General features: G+C 35.3%; 1 protein-coding gene across 3 annotated transcripts; it reads right to left on the reverse strand.

Moving 5' to 3' along the window:
• Window positions 1-6: 6 nt before the first annotated feature.
• Window positions 7-5,530, reverse strand: LOC120079392 (heparan-alpha-glucosaminide N-acetyltransferase-like). 3 transcript variants are annotated; one of them, XM_039033555.1, is made up of 9 exons: window positions 5,377-5,530; window positions 5,123-5,263; window positions 3,757-3,894; window positions 3,583-3,664; window positions 2,538-2,614; window positions 2,342-2,457; window positions 2,145-2,262; window positions 1,423-1,539; window positions 7-1,326 (listed from the first exon to the last, which is right to left on the reverse strand). In XM_039033555.1, exons 2-9 carry the CDS (start codon window positions 5,252-5,254, stop codon window positions 1,081-1,083), a joined length of 1,026 nt encoding a protein of 341 aa, XP_038889483.1. In that variant the 5' UTR covers window positions 5,255-5,263; window positions 5,377-5,530; the 3' UTR covers window positions 7-1,080. The 3 variants fall into 3 exon arrangements, with proteins under 3 accessions (XP_038889483.1, XP_038889482.1, XP_038889484.1); XM_039033554.1 differs by having other exon boundaries at window positions 5,348-5,526; XM_039033556.1 differs by having other exon boundaries at window positions 1,100-1,326; window positions 1,454-1,539; window positions 5,348-5,524.
• Window positions 5,531-13,112: the final 7,582 nt, after the last annotated feature.

Below are 13,112 nucleotides of genomic sequence, written 5' to 3' on the forward strand. Positions count from 1 at the left end.
CCTTACCCGGATGGTAATCAATGGTACAGTCATAGTCTTTAATCAGTTCTAGTCATCACCTCTGTCTCAGATTCAGCTCTTTCTGATCAAAGATATACTTCAGGCTCTTATGATCTGTGAAAATGTGGCACTTCTCACCGAATAAATAATGTCTCCAGATCTTCAATGCTAAAACAACTACTGCTAGCTCAAGATCATGGGTAGGGTAATTACACTCATGCTTCTTCAACTGCCTTGAAGCATAAGCTATTACCTTTCCTTCCTGCATAAGTATGCAACTTAATCCTTGCCTCGAAGTGTCACAATAGATCACACTCCTTCCCTGTTACAGGAAGTGTCAGAATAGGTGCTGTCACTAATCTCTTCTTCAGTTCCTGGAAACTCTGTTCGCATTTATCCAACCACTCAAACTTAGCATTCTTCCTTGTCAAAGCTGTCAAGGGTAATGCTAATCGTGAGAAATCCTCAACAAAACGTCTGTAGTATCCGGCCAGACCTAGGAAACTACGTACCTCTGTTGCACTAGCTGGTCTCTCTCAGTTGACAACAGCTTCCACTTTCTGCGGGTCAACACTAACTCCGTCCGCTGAAACTACATGCCCTAAGAACACTACCTGTTTCAACCAGAACTCACATTTGCTGAACTTAGCGTACAACTATTTATCACGTAGTGTCTGTAGAACAATCCTCAGATGAATTTGGCCCTAGGGTTTTGTTAGAAGATATAATTAAATTTACCTTCATCCATTAACTTAAGCTTTTTGGTCAATTGATGATTTAAGATGGTATCGGAGCAGGTTGGTTCAAGAAGTTGTGTTCAAACCCCTACAGTATGTTTCCTCCCTAATTATTATTCATTTCCACTTATTGGATCTTCTTTCATATTTTAAGCTCACAAGTGAGGGAGTGTTAGATGATATAATTAAATTTACCTTCACCCATTACCTCAAGTTTTTGGGTCAATTGGTGATTTAAGTAGTTCAACAGAGTGCGCCTAAACTCTATTGACGCCTCTGAATTTGTCATCTAATATTTTCTCACTAATAATAAATTGTTCTCTCCTTCTGCCCATGGATGTAGCTAACACACTATTAGTGAACCATGTAAATCTTTGTGTTTATTTCTCTGCTCTTTACGTTTTCTTGTTTCTTTGATTGTTGATTTCTTGACAGAATTATCTAAAATCCTTGAGTAAATCAGAATCCATAACATTGAATTATATCTGTTGACAGACCTTAAAATTCCTTCCGGTTCAAACGGGGCAAAACACCATGATGGAGCATTATCTCGGAAAGGCCCTGCATATGGAGAATTCTCGGTGCAAGCCTGCAGCACTTAAACAGTATCAAATATCTGAGCCATCAAAAGTTTTTCATCAACTTATGACTGCTCTATGAGGTGGCAAATAACGTATCTACACACTTCAGATCTTCTCCAAGCAGGATGGGCATACATGTGATTGATTCCCAGCACTTTTCTGTCAATATATCCCACAGCATTACATGGAGGATCCAGACTTCCTCTTACACCACATGCTACCTAAATTCGATATGGAAATAGCTTAGATAATCCTAGTCTTTGTCAAGATATTCATTTCAAAAAATAATATTCAAGAAAAATGCTCGTTATATTGTATCAAGACTCATCAAAATCAAATGCCGTGAAGTCAATTGAAGAAACTATTGGGCTGCAGACCTTTTCTGAGTTCTTAATTGGTTGTCAAATTAATGGAATGAAGTTTCAGTGGCGTGTTTTGTCTTCTTTATCAGATTATAGTGTTGCAACTTAGTGCTTTGGAGTTGTCTTTTTTCACACCGGACTAGTGAGCATTCTCCATTGGGAAGGCCTTCGAAAGGAATGGATTTTTAATTATTTGTTGTTGTTTCCGTCCTCATTTCAGGTTTTCGATCATTGGACTGCAGACTTTTTCTGAGGTCTGAATTGGTTGTATTTGGTCATAATGGCTGTATTTTTTTTATTATTTTTATTTCATTGTACTTTGAGTATTAGTCTCTTTTCATTTATCAATGAAAAGCCTCGTTTCCTTTTCCAGAAAAACAAAACAAAACTACTGAAGACAGTATTTTCAATAACCAATGGCTCTGATAATTTGACAATAACTTGGATGGTCACAAAAAACTTACAGTGAAGTTTCTTCCATAATAAACACTATCGCTGTCAGTGACAGTAAATTGCCAATCAGGAACATATGTTCCGTAAAGGAGAGCAAAATAAACGGCAAGAATACAAGCTCCAACCAGCCTGAAATTTAAGAAGGAAAATCAGCCTCGTTGGAACCAAAAAAGAATAAATATAATTGATCAATAGTGCAAGTGGTTACCAATTCCAGAAGTATGATTTGAATATAGAGAAGTGATTAAATGGTTGAACACTGGATTGTGCTTTTCTTGAAAGTACTTCCACAAGTGCCACAACCAAATATGCAAGAGCAATTCTCTATAAAAGATGATTAAAAAAAATATATTAGCAACTTTTGTAATCATTATTAACATATACAAAGCTCCATATCAAAATACCTGGAGAATGCCAAATAACCTTATCTTTCTCATGTCAACACCATAAGTCAGTTTGTCTGGTGCATGCGAATAGCCACCTTAACAAAATAGTTGAAGCAAAGTCAAATTATGTTAAGGCAAATAAGCTAATTGCATTGTTTACATTTTAATATTTTATTATTGTTTTTGTTGTTGAAGTATAGGGAAAAAATGATATTGCACAATAAAATTATATTGCACGATATAGTGCCAATAAAAAGAGCCTTTTAAACTGATAACAATAATTCTATCAGAATTAAAAGGTAGAGACCTTAATCTATCACCATTGCAGTGAAGATCATGACACTGGAAAAAAAAGGGGAAGAGGATTAATATATATATTAATCCCCAAACCCTAAGCCCTATATACACACACACACACACACTCGTAACTATCTCAAGGAGTCAACCTGCTGCTTGGTCACCTCGAATCTATTAGCACTTGAGTCATTCGGTCTTCATCTTATTCAATAGATAGATGATAGGTATTTATTCATATACTACTCCCGGAGGAGGATTATATAAGTACACTAAGTAACCCTAAGAAACCTTCGGGCCTATTCGAGATGGCTATAACTCGTGGTTCCCAAAAGACTAATACAAATTCTCTCTGCCCAAATACCAATATTCCCTATCGAAACATTATGTAACAACACATGGAGGCTAGAAAACTCCCTAAATACATTCTCATAGAACTTCCTTGCCCCTCCTAGAATACACTTTTTTTACCATTGGTAGTCTAACGATAACCCTCTCTACCGTCGTATGTAGAGACTCCAAGTCCCAGCGTCCAATCCAAGTGCAACATGTCAAACCTTTCATGCTTGGATTGTCAGATAGGTGGCAGTAGGATAACAAAAATTCACAGAAACAAGAATTTTCCCACCAGATTTCCACATAAAAATAATCTGCTATAAAGCAAAACATTACAACAGTACAAGACGTGACATCGAAAAGGAAAGTTTAGTTGATTGCACCTCAATCTTTAGTGCACTGCTCTAAGAGGAGAGTTAAAGCCAAAACTGACCTTGTAATAGAAGGCCCCAGAATAGGAGCTTTAAAGTTCGAAGAGTGACCTTTTCAATGGCCATAAGTTGGTTTGGTATTCTCTATAAATAAAACCAGAACAGGAATAGAAAATAGTGTTAAAACGTCCTCCCATACATTGTTGTCAAGAAAAAAAATATTGACAGAGTTGAACCTTCAGTGCGAGTGCAATGGCCATCCCAACAATGAACAAGAAGAAAGGCATCACGAAATCTGCAAAATTACAACCATACCATGGTGCATGACCAATCATAGGCCACTCTCCCCCAGCATCATCAACCAAAATCATCAACTACAGGCACCATCAACATTGAAGAGCCCCAATAAATAAACTTTTGACCATTAAAAAGCTCAACGATATATTAATTAATAATATAAGCACCAACATGATATTTGAGTATTCATAGAGTTCTACATGAAAGTGATTATCAATTCTAGAATGTACAACTTGTCCAAGTGCTTTGAAGGACCCAGAGGCAAATGTTAAATTCCGTCATACTATCATCGTGTGTACTCAACCCTAGTTCCTTCAACAGTGGCACCAAACCACAGGTCAAAATATTCAGATGTCGACAAGTCCACGACAACACATACTAGTCAAATTTTTCTATAGCATCATACTAAATATTGCAGACATCCCCACCAAAAGAGCTTTCCTCCCTTCAATTTTCTTGCTTTTCACCGCTAACAAGCCAGCATTATACTTATCTGTTTCCTATCTTTGTACACTTTACAAAGTAATTTCCATCTCTCTTATAACCGGAACTCATCAACAAGGAAAAGTTTTCAAGAGACTACAGCAATGGTGATTGATGTTTCAAAAACAAGTATAGAGAAACAAACTTGCGTTGTGCCAATTTTGTCCAACGAAGTTAATGCAATCTAGCATAAAAGAGTTAAAACTCAAGAAATAAATAAAATAAAGCAAGAATCTCTATTATTATTCAAATCTTGCTAATACAAGAGAATAGCCTTCCATAAAGTATAAATAGAGCATGCTTACCTGCTAAGGCGACGTTTGATAATCATTTGGTTTTTAAAATGTTTTGTTTAAAAATTAAGTTTACAAGTATTACTTCCACTTATGGATTTCTTTGTTTTATTATCTACTTCCTACCAATGTTTTCAAAATCCAAGCATTTTAGAAACTAAAAAAGTAGTTTTCTAAATTTTGTTTTGTTTTTGGAATTTGGCTCAATCAAAATGTTTGTTTGAAAAAGGTGAAGAACCGTAGTAAAGAAATAGTCCTCACAAGCACAAATTTCAAAAAAAAAAAAACTAATCGAGCAGTACTATTTCAAACAAAACTTAACTACACAACTGCTAACCAATTATCAACTAACAACTCGAAAAGCTACTACTGATATACACTACATCAGAATTGTTCTTACTAATTCTTCTCTTTAATTACAAAAACGTAACGAACTCAACGAAAAGCCTCTTGCATAATCCAATAATCCATCAAATTAACAAAAGTTAACAATAAAACGGGGGCGAAAGAACATAGGAAAGAGAAGTACCGCAACGGTGAGACCTCGGAATATATCAAGCGATGCAACACGCTTCGATTTCGCCGGTTTTGAGAGCACAGCATCGGATTCCACCGAGATAAGGCGATGCTGAGGAGGGGAATCGGACTTGATTTCTTCCATTGAAATGAGCTGCAAAAGTGAAGTGAAATTAGCTCTACTGAAGCTAAAATAACAATCAATGATTGAATTGTAAGAAGAGAAAACGGAAATTACAGGTTCAGAAATCTCGTTTTGACTGTTACCGTGATTCATGGTGGGCCTCCTGATGAAATCGAGCTCCAGGTGATTTCTTGAAATGGATAAAGAAAGCTCAAAGATTGAAAGCTCTGGTGTTCTTTGTGAGTTAATGCGGCAAACTGCCAAGTGAAGTTCCTCCTTCTTCGGGTGCGGGTTTTTCTTGTTTCTATGAAAATAAATTAATTCTTGGTTAAAAAAAATAAAGTATTTAGTTGTAATTATAAATTAGTGATGACTTTAGTTTTTTTTTTTTTTTTTTTTTTTTTGGAAAATTTCACAAAATGACCCAAAATCTAAAAACTTTTCTAAAGATAGATCTCTTTCTAAAAACTTTTCTATCACTAACCTTTTGCCCATGCGAAATTCCAAAATTATCCCGAGTTTTTTTTAAAAAAAACATTCATACCGTTTGGTGAACCTACGTCTCTACGCATACTTTACAACAATAAGGTCTCCCTCCATTTTATTCATTTTCTGCTCAAACTTTCTCTTCGAAGCGTTTTTTTTTCTCGATTTTGCTCCTATTTTCTCTCCGAAGCCGAGCACTCCTTGCAGGTTTCTCGTCGGTCGTCTCTACGCACTTGCCACCGTCGTCGTGATCTGAAAGGTATGAGACTCTTTTCCTTAAAGAATGCATGTTGATATTTGAGGTTTGACTATCTTTTAGGTTTTAATCGTGTGTTCATTCGTAATCGATCTTTGAGAGAATACTAACCGATCGGAGAGATAATACTAAGAGAGCGTTTAAAGAATATTAAGCGAGCGTTTCTGAATCTGACAATGAAAGCGATCAACGAAGATGTTAGACTGAAACTTTGAGAGAACAATGAAAGAAGTTCATGGGAAGTTCAACAACAAGTGAGTATCAAGAATGACCTTCCATTCTCTTCATGTCAATGTTATTCAATGCTATTGGTAGAATATTAGTTGGGAATAGATGTTTTGATGGAATATTGGTATTGTATTGAATGCACGTTGAATGAAGGGTTGAAGAAATCGTTAAAGGAAGAAGAAATGTGATGCGGTTTGAGGAATGTTAAAATCTGAGGGTAATTTTGGTATTTCGCTTGGGCAAAAGGTCAGTGGTATAAAAGTTTTTAGGAAAAGGTCATTAGAAGAAAAGTTTTGGGTTTTGGGTCATTTTGTGAAATTTTCCATTTTTTGTCCATCATTTATTATTATTACTATTATTATGTTTTTTTTCCCTCTTTTGCATGTTTTTTTTATTTTTTATTTTATTTTATTTTATGTGACTTGTGTATTTGTTTTTAGTCAAATTTATTTCATTTTATTATTATTATTATTATTATTATTATTATTATTATTATTATTATTATTATTGACTACTTTTATTTTCTAACTTATTTTCTTATTATTCTTTTATTTTTTACTATTATTGTTTTTTTATTGTTTTTTCTACTCTCTTTTAATCATTTTTCAACCACTCCTAATGTCCTTCTTTCCCCTTTTCTCTCCCTTTTTAATTTACAAGAAAATCTCAACTCCCCCACCTTGCCTCTCATATAAATTGACCATAGTATTGGAGGGGAAGGAAAAAAAGATAGAACGAGGAAAGGGAAGAAAAAGTAAATTAAGAGGAAGGAAAAGATTGAAGACAAAGGGAAGAAGGAAAGAAACATATTGAGACTAAGTAAGAATAGAGTGAAAAGTATAGAAGAGGAGAGAAAAGGAAAAGAAGTGTATGATGAGCACCAATTCAGCGAACAACGACTCTAGCAATGAGCAGACCTCCATTCCGGCAGATTACTACAACTTCCACAAAGACCCATGACAGCTGCCATCACTACAAAATAAAAGGTAGAAAAGTGAAAGAAGAGAAAAGAAATTGGTGAGGAAGAAGGAAGAAGGAAGAAGAAAGATGTGGAGAAAATAAGATATTTAATAAAACTGTGGACCTCTCTCATTATTTATTTGTTTTTTATATTCAATAAATATAGTGAGTCCCACGTACTTTTATATTATTATTTTATTTAATAAATATAGTGGGTCTCACTTCTTTCAATATTTTTTAAAAATGTGGTGGACCCCACTTGACTTTATGTAAATATGTTTTTTTTTCTTTTCCTATCTTCTCGATTTTCACCATTTTTTCTTTTTTCTTTTTTATTTATATTTATATTAATTTTATTATTTATTTTGCTCATTCTTTCCCTTCAATCTCAACCAAATTTTTTATTTTCCTTATTTATATATTTATTTTATTATTTATTCTACTCATTCTTTCCCTCAATCTCACCCTTTTTTTACAATTCTCAAAGATCGTTTTTTCCAAAAAAAAAAAAAAAAATTACTTTTATCTTTTTTTCCTTTTTATTGTCAGTTTTACTAACCATTAAGTTTTTAGTCTCTCAATCCACCAGATTTTTTATTTTGAATCTTCTATGAAATCTTCATTACAAGATTTTAAGTTTTGATGAATTTTTAAACTAGTTTTAAACCTGAAATTTAAATAGATTGTAGTTTAAAATTTCTTTAAAACATTTAAACAGAAATTTTACTTTAAAGTTAAATATAGATTCTAATTTAACCTTGTTAAATATGATTCTATTCAATTTTTGGTTTTGGAGATTCTTAATAGTATTCCAAATGGCTTGAATTTAAAACTTTAAATAAGAACTTTAGATAGGTTGTATTTCACATTTTTGCAAAATAAAAATTAATTTTACTTGAACTTATAACTTTATAAATATATTTTATTGGGATTTAATCTAAGAATTGTCTTTGAATTTCAAACTTCATTATGTTTTAGATTCCTAGATAAGTTTTAAATAAACATTGATTCGGTTTCCAAAATAAAAGTTCAGCTAGTTTTAAATTTCAAATTTTCAAATGAATTTCAAACATTTCTTTTGAATGGCTTGCGCCACTCATAATTATTAATTACATTTTTCTAAAGTGTGAATTAGTTTACATAAGACATTTTCACAATCCTATTATAGAGTTGATGTTGCTAAATGCTTAAACTCTAAAGGTCAATATTTAGTACAAACAATGTGATTCTAAATCATTCATGTGGAGACATGTGAGTGGGGACGTCTTGTGCAAAGAGTTTGTATAAGATCGGACCAAGAAATAAGTCACTATAACTTTATAACATTGTTTATTGTTTAACACTGGCCATTTCAAAGCGATAACCTAGTAACTTACCTTAATCCTGGGCTAATTATGAACTCCATTGGGATTATCTTTAGATTTGCATGGGTGAAGGTTGGCTCAACAACGCCGGCTCAACAAGCCCTCTATTTTAGGGGTAGGACTGGGTAGATAGCTGGGGACATAGGGTGCAAGACGGAATTCACTCCTACCCACTTTTAGGAATAGTAGAAAGATTGTTCCCTTAAGTGTTGACTCCGGGTCTTGAACAAGGGGCCTCACCCTCTCATTGGTTCGAGAGGGACTAAGTTTGGCGATTGGATCACAAACTAGTTGTTCATTAGAGGATCAGTGGGACTTAAAGAACAAGATATAATTTCAAGGGTAAAACAACTTTTGATCCAGCCATTATTACGAACAACCTGTGAAGGGTTGACTTACTGACTAGGTTATCGACAGGACAGACATATATCTATAGTGAGGGGAGTGTAACTACTGGGCTTTAGTAGAGTGACCTGATGATTAACGAATGTTGATTAATTCAGTTTAAAGAGTTTAACCAATTAATTTTGGATTGTTAGAGTCCATGAGTAGGTCCATTAGGTCCCCTATTAGCTCGCAAACGAATCAAACTATAGAATAGTGACAGGCCCGAGATTTACGTCGTTAATAAGTCTCAAACTTGATCAAAAGAAATTTTGTATACACCGAACTACTCTTATTACTACTAATACATAGAAACAGTGGTAAGTGTAGGGTTGAATCACAGAGAAGCGAATAATTAATTTCTTTTAAATTAAATTTGACTTTGGAAAAAACAGTAAAAATGGGATTTTGGTTTTTTGTTGAAATTCGAAAAAAAAAATGCAAGGAAGATAAATTGTAAGGGATAAATGAAATAGTAATTAGTTCGTCTAGTTCTCGGATCAAGTAGTCATTCAATGTAATTTAAGTCATTGATTTCCGCCAATTAATCATGCATCGAATTATGTGTGTATAGCTACCCAATTGATGCGAATTAATTAATCTCTACAAAGGTCGACGATCAATTAATTCGAAACCAATCAAGCGTCCTAATTAATAATTATGGTTGGAAAGATCGTGCCCTAACTAACCTACATGCTCCTAGATTCAATTGGGTTCTTAGCGGCCATAAAGAACTAGAAACACATGCATTAAGCTTTAGGATTCAACTATGTCGATTATCTGTCAGGAAAAGCCATGTTCAATTAACTAAATATTCTTCAAATTTAAATTAAACATGCAACCCAAAGATTCAAGGTTAGCCTATAAACCTAAACATTCACATTTAATCGATGTTGCCAAGGTAAACTCAAAGCATGGACGAACTACTAGGATCCGTACAAGCTCGAGATTAACTAACGATAGAATTGCAATCATGATAGGGGCGTCAATCCAACACACAAATGCAATTCGAAATTAAGCAAGATTCAAAGAAAAAAAATCCGAATTAAAACAAAAAGTAGGGCAGAAAACTCAATAATTTACATTAATACTCGATCCAAGAACTAGATAAAAAGATTACCTCATTGATTCATAGACAAACTAACGAGATTCGATCTAATACATGTTCATAATCCAAAAAAAAACTAAAAACTATCTTAATGATACTGAAAATAAAGAGAGAAAGGAAGAAAAAAGGGCCTCTCTCTAGCTTCCATCGAAATTCAGCCTATACCCTATTAATTTTCGGCACACCTTTAACCTAAATTGGAAGAATAAAATTTATAGAAAAAGGGACAGTGTTGCAACGCTATTGCAACTGGTCTCGAGCGTCAGGCACAGAAGTCTAACGCTTGGCTGACGCTCACTTGTGCGTGCGAAAGTTTCTCCATCTTCAGCATCGTAGCGTTGCAACGCTGAGGGTGATCGTTGCAACGCTACCCATTCTGTCTCACAACATTGGGCGAGCATTAGGCCAATGCAAATCACGAGCGTTGTGGCTGAAGCAAGGGCATTTTGGTCTTTTTGACTCATTTGAAGCCCGGATGCTCAAATCACCTCCAAATTACTTCAAATTGACCCCGTTCAACTCCAAATCGCCAATTCTACCTCTTGATTGCTCGGTATCTACAAAAATAGAAAAATAAACACATATAATCCAATAACGAGCTCGAATTAAGCTAGAAATAATAGCTCTTTTTTAGAGCTATCAAACATCCCCAACTTAATTATTGCTCGTCCCGAGCAAGGCAAAAACACATAATAAAATAGAACATAAGATAATCTAATATATGCTAGCTCTAGATGAAAAGTTGTTACCTCGGTCTCAACAGTCAATTAGAATGAAATTTGTAATCAAGAACAAAAATCAATGATGATCAATTAAAGAAGCACAAGTTTAAAAATGGTTCTTAATCTATTCATGCATGAGTGAGCCTAGAGTTTTGCTAGTTAAACTTGCATGGCCCTGAAAAGTTTTATAAGGTTCCCATCTTGTTTTTCCCCTACTCTAGTTCAATTATCAACCTCAGACATACCATATTTGCAAAAAAGAGGGCAACACTTAGACAATGATGCCTAAACACACACACACACACACACACAAAACATAAAGGGCATCTATTTTACCTAAAGGGCTAGCTTTCATACCCCACCGTCGGGAACCTATCTACTATTTTCTTGCGGGGCCCGAACTAGACACAGCGGAGGTAGCTCTTTTCACCTCTTTCCATGTACACACTTTTTTTTGTAGGCATGTTGACTAATGCCTTTTTTTTTATATATTTTATATATATATATATATATTTACAGAATTGCGACTAATTTGCTTTTCTTTCTTTTTTCTTTTCTCTCTCTCTCTTTTTTTTTAATACAATAGGCCCTATTTTATCCACTTTGTCTAGTTTTACTCTAAAACAAGTAGTTACTCCTAAATCAAAGGTGGACCTTTCGGGGTGACAATAGAAATATAAACCAGATAACTCAATTCTAAGCATACAAGGCTTTAATTTCACAAAAGCAATGACTTAAAGATGCAAGAGACAAGATTTTTTAAAAAAAAATTGGGCTAAAAATCATGATCATGCATTTCTAACGTTCTTTCATGCAATTTTCATCATAAGAAGAGTGCGTCATAGACTACCATGATAACAACAGAGCAAATAAGCTAGCAAGGCAACTAAGAACACAACATTGTCCAAGCACAACGCTCAAGGACCCCAAGTTAATAAAAAAAAAAAACTACTCAACATGCACTCCACCCCCAACTTAAAGTAATACATTGTCCCCAATGTATCTCAAGTAAAGCTCACTAATATTAAAAACAAAAAAGGGAACAGAAAACTTCCCCTAAAAATCTGGTCACGCACGGGATGGTAGCGTCGAGCATGTCCTCTTCGCTCGATGAGACTATGGAGAGGCCTACAAAAAGGAAAAAAAGAAAAGAAAAACTAAAAAATAGAATCTATAAAACAAAACAAAAAGTTATCAAAACTAAAAAGGAAAACAAAAACTAAAGATAACAAAAATGAAAAATAAAAGAAAAAATAAAAATAAAAACCAAAGGCACAAATAAGAAAAGAAAAGACTAGCCTCAGTCGGGTCAGGAGAGTCCGAGTCTATCTGAAGACCGCTCTGGAATTCGATGTTGTCGTAATAGAGGCGGTTCTCTGTAGAAATGATGTTGAACGTCCTTTCCATTTGCCTCGCTCGACGCGCAGCCTCTCAACTCACTTGAAGTGACTCAGTGGCCACCCTGAGCGCCTTAGTGGCTATCCTCAGGGTCTCCTCCCCATAAGATTCCTCTGCCATCGAAATCTTATACTGATCCTAAGGACCAGCATAAAAAATTTGTTCAGTCGCTGGGACATCCTCGTCCTCCTCTCCATCGTCTGAACTATGCCCTTGCGTACCTCGCCTGCGAAAGGCGGCAACTGACGACCTATAAATAGTGGCTCGACGTGCCATCCTCTCCTCGTCGTCGGGAATCTTCACCCTAATCCTACAACATAGCTCTGTAATTAAGCTAGGGTACCCTAGGTTACCTATTTTGGAACATCGTCCACAATGACAGATCGAAGCCCTAATGACCCAACCGACATTGATGGACATCCCTTAGACTAGGTAGAATAAGAGTTTGGCCTACTCCTAAGTGACATTCATAAGGCATAAGACTCGCATCAATCTAGAACATACAAAAGCATGCAAGATTTGGCAAGTGACGGACATGTCTGTCCCCCTAAGTCTTATTGCCACCCCTCTCGATCTAGCCCACTGAACTCCTGGACCACATAAGGCCTTTATTACCTCCTCCTCAAGGAACTACTAAGAACAAAACCCATCATACTCATCATTGAAGTCACGTAAATCATAGGCTTCATTGATGTAGGATGACGAAAAGGTGACCCTAATACCCCACACCAATGAAAAGCCCCTACCTTCGTCGATGTTGGTGTAAAACTCTCTAACTAGTGGGACCATCGCTTCACCAGGATGGGCTGCCAAAGACTCTCACCCCCTCTGCCATATGGCATCAATGATGTGGGGGTAAAAGTTAGCCTCTAGGGTTAAGGCTCTCTCGAGGACTAGCTTCATATTGGAAACTATGTATTGATATCTATCCAAAGCCCCTAGCGAGCTAAAACTAGGGTGCTTGAAAATTGGT

This window comes from Benincasa hispida, chromosome 6 (genome assembly GCF_009727055.1).
Source record: "Benincasa hispida cultivar B227 chromosome 6, ASM972705v1, whole genome shotgun sequence".
Classification (NCBI taxonomy): Eukaryota; Viridiplantae; Streptophyta; class Magnoliopsida; order Cucurbitales; family Cucurbitaceae; genus Benincasa; species Benincasa hispida.

Excerpts from the sequence above, each read along its gene's own strand:
- LOC120079392 (XM_039033554.1), bottom strand. The coding sequence starts at position 5,386 with ATGAATCACGGTAACAGTCAAAACGAGATTTCTGAACCT. Across the intron at positions 3,895-5,122 it reads TCCGAGGTCTCACCGTTGCG|TTGATGATTTTGGTTGATGA; the intron begins GTACTTCTCTTT and ends TGGTGCCTGTAG. Across the intron at positions 2,263-2,341 it reads AAATCATACTTCTGGAATTG|GCTGGTTGGAGCTTGTATTC; the intron begins GTAACCACTTGC and ends CTTAAATTTCAG.